Source organism: Monodelphis domestica, chromosome 1 (assembly GCF_027887165.1).
Source record: "Monodelphis domestica isolate mMonDom1 chromosome 1, mMonDom1.pri, whole genome shotgun sequence".
Lineage (NCBI taxonomy): Eukaryota > Metazoa > Chordata > Mammalia > Didelphimorphia > Didelphidae > Monodelphis > Monodelphis domestica.
In genome coordinates, this window is record NC_077227.1 from 504,614,099 (window position 1) to 504,621,598 (window position 7,500).

The following is a 7,500-nucleotide window of genomic DNA, read 5'->3' on the forward strand; positions in this document are numbered from 1 at the left end:
TTCCATATGAGGGATTTCCATAGTCAAAGAGATTAAATAACTTACCCATTCATGACAAGTTATTGTCCAAGCCTTTTCAATTCTATCCTTCCTTATTTCAAACTTCAGGGTGAAAACTAACTGTTTAATCAGTCAAGTTAATAAACAAGTATTTATTAAGATTATAGCGACAGCTGGGTTGCCCAATGGATAGAGTCAAGCCTAGAGATGGGAGGTCAAGTGTAGCTTCAGACACTTCCCAGACCCTGGACACAGTCACTTAACTCTCATTGCCTAGCCCTCATTGCTCTTCTGCCTTAGAACTGACATTCAGTATCAATTCTAAGACAGATATTTTTTTAATTAAAAAAAAATTTAAGAGCCTACCATGTGTCACCCTGACACCCAGGACCTCCGTTTGACCGGGTACAGACAACACAAACGTTCTCCACAAAAGCACCGTGAAGAGGGTGGTAAGGGTAACTCGGGTCTATTTTATAGATGAAGAAGCTGACGTTGCCCACTGTGCCATCGTCTGTCCATCTCTCCACAGGTTTGTTATCATTTTGTTGATGCAGTTTGACCTGAAATTGAAAAATCCAGAGGAAAAGATCCCCAGCTTTGACACCAGTAGGTATGGGTTTGGACTGATGCAGCCAGAGCATGATATCACCATTTGCTACAGATTCAAGCCCAGAGAGACACCAGGCTCAACAGGGCTCTCCTTCCCAGCACCTGATGGAATTACAGAAGCCTGAATGACGATAAGCAGATGATAAGAATATATTCATCCCAACTCTCATCTCTCTCCTCTCTCACCAGATGGGAGTTTTGACTTTTCTCTGCCCAGCTTCTTCCTTTCTTCTACCAAGAGTCTTCCCATTGGGAAGAAAGATTCCATTTCTGAAGTCCTAGGATTCATCTGCTCTCCCAGGACAGGGCACAGGAAAGGTCCTCTTCTGGGCCAGAACTCTCCCTGGGAGCGCCTTCCTAGAACCAATACAGAAGACCTTGGGCTTGGCCCAAAGCTTCCTCTTTTCACTGTTTTTTTTTTTTTGGTTTTTGTTTTGTATACTGCTTGGATATTTTTCTGTTGGGGCAGAGAATTGAGTTCAGTCACCCAGGGTCAGACCCATAACTCTAAGTCACGTGTATGCTATAGATCTTTATTTTAGTACAGTCTTTCTGGACTTTGAGCAAGGATAAGCTGACATAGGACCTCTAAGCACATAAATCGACTGCCTACCTATCCCAAAGAGTTGGCAGCTTAGGACCATGTGTGAGAGGGTAGAACTCTAGACCCTACTTCCTTCAGCATTATCTGGATCATTATTATTTTATTGCATTTTTTTAAAGCTTTGCTTTCGGTCTTAGAATCAGTACTATGTAAGGGAGATCATAAGTATCTGAGACCATATCTGAACCCAGGCCTAGCTCTCCATCACTATCTCATCACTGAGCTACCCAGACTACCTGGGTCATTATTGCTATTTTTCTCTATTGCTACAAAACCATCAGCCAAATAGCCGTTGATTTCATGACTATATACCAGTGGTATTTGCAGCAATGATTTCTTCCCAGGCCACAATCCTCTCTGAAGCACAAATAGAGAATTTATCACCCCTTTAAAGCTATTCCCAACACTTCCCCAAACTTCCCTAATTCTAACTCCTGGCCTCGAAGAGCCTAATCCCTCCCTGATTTTCTTGGTTTCTGAAAAGCCTTCTCTCCTTAGCTTAGAAAACAAGCATCCCCAATTCCAAATTGCTTCTCATATTCACTAGCTCCCACTCTCCTGAGCATAGTCCTAGGACCCACTCACCCACTTAGGTGCTAGATCTTGACTTGCTTGGTCGCTATCCAACCTCTGAAAAGTTTGTTCAAAAGCTTATTCCTGTTCAGTTCAGGAACTAATACAACTACTTGTTATTCTGCTCTGGTTCTCCAAAAAAGATGGTGACATATCCTAGAACCTGGGTGCCAAATTGGATGAGTCCACATGAACGTGCTGTACCAGGTCATTCTGTTACAGAATTGTCACTCAGTTATGCAAACCCCAGGCTTTAGAGTCCCTTGTGTCTCTCTCACTCAGGACAGCTGGGTGCCTAAGTGAACAGAGCATTGGGTCTAGGGTCAGGAAAACCAAGCACCAGACCCTTACTAGCTATTTAGCCTTGGGCAAATCACCTCATCCTGTCTGCCTCATTTTCCTCATCTGTAAAATGAGCTAGAGAAGGAAATGGCAAACCAGTCCAGGATCTTTGCCAAGAAAACCCCAAATGGGGTCACAAGACAGTTGGATAAGATTGAACTGAGTGAACAACATATCCTTCCACTCTTTTACAAAGTCACTCATTTCTTTCAAACCTCGTAAGTGCCTACTATGTGCAGTAAGCTCACAGAATACTCACATTCCAAAGGATACTCTTAAGCAGTCAACATAACACAACATTCTCAGCTGTGGAAACTCTTCAAGTTTATTCTAACACCATTCTAGCCTTCTTATCCATTGACCTTTTTAATTGATTGTTATTGGTTTTTTATGTTATCTAGATTTTCTTATGTATTCCTTCTCCCTTCTAGAAAGTCATCCTTCAGAGCAAAGATTTTTTTTTTTTAATAAGAGAAAAAAAATCTAACAAAACCAATTGCTATGCCAAAAAAATCCTGACATCCCATGCAATGTTCCACAGCTCTGGACCCCTCCATCTCTGCAAAGAAGTGGGAAGAGGTGTTTTCTCACACCTCCACTTTAAGGCTGTGCTTGTTTGTGCCTTGGAAGTATATGGCATTTATTTCGGGTTGTTTCCTTGTTCTTTCCATTACATTGTTGTCATTGTGCATATTGTTTCTTGGCTAGCCTTACTTCACTTTGCATCAGTTCATGTAAGTCTTTCCATGTTTTTTTTTTTAATTCCATAGTCATTTATCATAACCAGGCTCCTTTCCAGCTGCTTCCAGACTAGCAGCAATTCTAACCCTGAAACGATCTTCTGATGCCCTTAAATAGGCTTGTGGAATAATTGACAGCTCCAGAGAGCTGGCTGCCCCAGAAACCTCAAGGGCACAGCTGTTCCTCCTTTGCTGGCATCCTCCTATTCTGACACATTCCTCAGCCTACAAGCCCAGGGCTCATTGTTGGCCAATCAGATCAGCTCCCGATTGCTGGTGGCCCTTTCATAGTCCTACATCATCATTAAGTAATCATTTCTTCCTCTTCCCAAGAAGGGGTGGGAGGAGAAGAGAGAACAAGATAATATTATATCCTCCCAGAAAAAAAAATCACCTTAACATCTAGTTCACTCTCAAAATTCACAAATGACAATTCCTTTCATTACAGGAGGCAATGATCCTTTAAGCTCCAGGCGTAACTGAGGGACAGGACAGTGAATAGGTAGCCTGGCAAGTTAGAGATATAGCCAAGGGAGAATTAAAAGTAATGGAATGGGGGGAGATCAAATCTGGTCTTCCCAGCTGTGTGACCCTGGGCAAGTCACTTAACCCCTATTGCTTAGCCCTTACCACTCTTCTGCCTTGGAACCAACACACAGTATTGATTCCAAAGTGGAAGGTCAGGGTTTAAACAATAAAATAAGAGGTTGTTTAGCATGGGGTGAAGTTGGGAGAGTCAGAAACCAGAAGTGGGAGAGGAAAGATAGCTAGCAGACCTGGGTTTTTCCTCAAAATGGAGATCCTAGGAAGAACTAACTAAAAGGAAGGATAGGCAGAAGAATATTTTAGAGTTATAAAACTGCTGGTAAAGTTCAAAGTAGAGCTGAGAGAGAAAAGCATGGTAACGACCAAAAGAATGGATGATTCTCCCAATTCCTATTTGCCCTTGACCTGGTCAGAGGCAAAGAAAAAAACACACACATGCCAATACATGAATTTTCTTACATGGTCAGGCCTCAGTTCTCTCTTGGCTAAGGATAGGTGAAGAAAGAATCCCAGGTTATGTGAGTTTATCTGCAAAATGGGCCATGCCCAGAGAATAGCAGCAGGTTGGGGTTTGCATTGAATGCTCTCTGACACTGATCTCTCTGGTCCCTGAGGCCTTTAGGAAGCTTCTGTGATCAAGGAGAGTTTGGGGGTGATGGGGAAGGAGTGGGCTTTCCCCCTTGGTTCCAAGGAAACCTATCTCCATGCATGGCTGACCATCTTGGGCTCTTGGTTTTGAGACCATTGGAAATCAGGGCCCCTCAGGACTGTAGGGATGGACTAGGTTGCCATAGCAACTGTTTAGCTGCTTTATTCCTGAGCCTAGATTAGAAAGGGAAGCAAGCGATAACCAAATTACATGTTCTGGAGGATAACCAAAAATGGATAGTACTGATATCTTTCATCCAAAACTGTGCTCTTTTCTCTTTTAGGAAGGGGGCTTAAAGGCAGAGCTCTGAAGAGGACCCTTAGGGGCAGTTACTTCATTGGATAAGTGAGAGAAAGGCTTTGAGAGCAGACTTTTTCTATAATATGGGAGGTTTCAGATCTATTTAAATTCCAGTCACTAGGGACTTTGAAGTCACCCAGGGGAGAGCTTGAGGGATGGCCGGGTCTTCTGACATTAAAGCTTTAGGGAAAGGATTCCCATTTTTAATGCTAAAGAGTAGTGAGAAAGGCATCAGAGTATATCAGCATTTTTTAAAAGTCTTGTATTAGGAAGCTACTATTTTGGATCTACAAGGTTAAGTGACTTTAGTAAATTTCATGCTTTGTTGGCTTAGGAAAAATTATATTTTTATAGAAAAAGCACAGAATTCTATTTTTCACACAGTGGTCATTAGAGTTGGCAGGGCCTATAGAATATAGAATATTGGAAGAGATATTAGAGGTCATTTAGTTTCATACTTTTATTTTACAGAAAGGGAGATTTGGGAAAAGAAAGTGGCTTGGGGCGAGGTGGGGCAGGACAGAGAGGACCCTTCCCACAGCTAGTAAGAAAGAGCTCAGTCTGACACTTAGGTCTTCTGAGTGATTCTTGAGCTCTTGGCACTTAGCACGTTGCCTCAACTCTCAATTAGCAAGATGCTTATAAGTTAGGAAGAATAGTGTGTTCTGGATAATTTCCTTTTTCCAGTTTACTGAGGATAGAATAGACCCCATAAACATTTATTATTGGAAAATGCTTCTCCCATCCATTTTCCTGTCTTGGCAAATTAGTTGATAAGCACAATAATGGATAATAATTTTTGTTTATTGAAGGAGGTTCCTACTGAGCCTCAGAGTCATTAGTGTGAAGACTTGAGAGCAGAGGAGATAAAGCAGGCATGGTGTGACCTTAAAGTGCTTTATGATAAATGTAAGTTACTGTGAAAATGAGAATGATGACAATTATAACAATGGTGCCACCCAGGATGGACTGATCTATGGAATGGAAAAGGGGAAGCAGGTTAGGCTAGATGGGAACTAACACGGGCTTGAGATTTAGTTAGCAAGAATTCCCTGCTCTAAATTGGTTTTCTTATAACATGACTCCTGAAATTGAAGAGCCTTCTCTCACCCTTAAATCTGCCTACAGTGCCCAGTTAGCTAGAGCCTTTTGATGAAGGTTTTGAAACTCCACATAGTTGGCTCTGAAATCTTGTGTGTTCTGGCCTGAAGCTCAGCAGACAGGGACAGTGTCTTCTGCTCTTGCATTCAGCACAGAGCAGGACATCCAGTGTGTTTTCATTCTATCTGTTTGCCTGATCCCAAGGCCACATGTTATTCCTCTCCATCTTCCCCACAGAGAGGGGGCAATAGAATAGATTAATAACAGTTATGACTTTGTTGCCATAGATAGAAAGGATGTCAGAACTGAAAGAGCTGACCCTTAGAACATAAGAGTGTTAGAACTAGAGGGAATTTTAGAACATAAGATGTCAAGATTAGAATTGGCTTTAGACCAAAGAATGTTAGAATGGAAGGACTGACACTAGAACATACAACAGCGGAATAGAAGAAGGAGGGGGAAAGGTATTTCTATCAAACATCACCTATAAAAGTCCAATATACAAAATATGCAGGGAATTAACATAACCATATAATATTTTCTCAATAAATAATATGATCAAAGGAACAGCTTTCAAAATATTCCTAAATTATAAATGATAATATGAAAATATGTTCCAAATCATTAAGCATTAAATATCATGGGGCAGCTAGGTGTTTCAGTGGATAGAGAACCAGACCTGGAGACAGAGGATCCTGGCTTCAGATCTGGCCTCAGACACTTCCTGCCTATATGACTCTAGGCAAGTCACTTAACCCCCATTTGCCTAGCCCTTACTGCTCTTCTGCCTTAGAACCAATCTGTTCTAAGACAGAAGGTAAAGGTTGATTTTTTTTAAAGAATACCAGTAAGAACTAATATTACTAAGAACTAAATATATCTCAAAATCACTTTTGTAGTAAGAGAAATGCAAATTATTAAAAATGACATTAACTTTCTCAGTTAAAATAATTTCACCTCATTCCATGCAAATTTGCAAAGACAAAAAGAGATGAGTAGTCAATGTCAAAGGAACTGTGGGAAAACTGGCACAGTCTTGGAGGAGCTGTAAAATGATCCAGCCATTCTGGATTTCAATTTCAGATAATTTTTTAAAAAGGTGATTAATATCTTTTGAACTGTCTAATGGGCATTTACTACAAGTAAGTCAAAATCAGGAACAAAAGTCCAACATATACAAAAATATTCCTAGTAGTATTCTTTGAGATAGCAAAGAACTGGAAGCAAAGTGAATGAGTGCCCATTGATGGGAAAAAGGTGAAAAACCTTGTAATGAGATGGAATATTATTGTGTGATAATAAATGATGATTATATGGATTTTGGAGGATTGTGCCATTATTTGTATGAACTATTGCAGAGAAATTAATCGAACAATGTGTACAACAATGTAAAGAAAAAAATCCTTGGAAACTGGCCTCTGAGTAATGGAAGAAAGAATAAATAAAGATCCTGGAGAAGTGAAAATGAAATGCTTCACCTCCCTCATGGTAGAGAGCACTAGGAATACCACTAGGAATAAATATTATATCCATTTGTCAGGAAATGTTTGTGTATGCTTCCTTCTATATGCAGAATTGTTTTCTTATCTTGAAGGAGGGGATGGGTAGGGAATGACTTTGGTACAAAGGCAAAAACCATCAATAAAGAAGGTTCAGAAAAATAAGATTAGAACGAACCTTGGAATTTGGTTCATAAAATGTTAGAGCTGGAAGGGATCCTGGAGGCTATCTAGTCTAGCTTCTTCTTTCTGGAAGTGATAAGTGAAGTGCTCAAGGTTATACACTGGACCCAGGTTTCCTGATCCCCAGTTGTTGTTTTTAACAGTTTTGTGACATCTCATTTTACAGAAAGAAACACCAATGACCAAAGGGGTGACCAAGACTGAGATTAGAACCTGGGTCCACCAACTCCCTTCAATGACATCACATTTGTAATGCTCTCCTAAGGATAACATTGTTACCCAATTTGGGAAAGCTATGTTGGCTTTTTCTGCATTTTTCTGTGTGGTACATAGGTGGTAGACATAGTGAAT

At 40.6% G+C, this 7,500-nt stretch overlaps 1 protein-coding gene across 1 annotated transcript in view; it reads left to right on the plus strand.

Moving 5' to 3' along the window:
• Nucleotides 1-7,011, plus strand: part of PTGIS (prostaglandin I2 synthase) — a 60,079-nt gene extending 53,068 nt beyond the window's left edge. Inside the window, exon 10 of the mRNA XM_056812960.1 lies at nt 533-7,011. Coding sequence (XP_056668938.1) covers nt 533-737 — 205 coding nt within the window. The 3' untranslated portion in view covers nt 738-7,011. The remainder of the gene's footprint in view (nt 1-532) is intronic.
• Nucleotides 7,012-7,500: the final 489 nt, after the last annotated feature.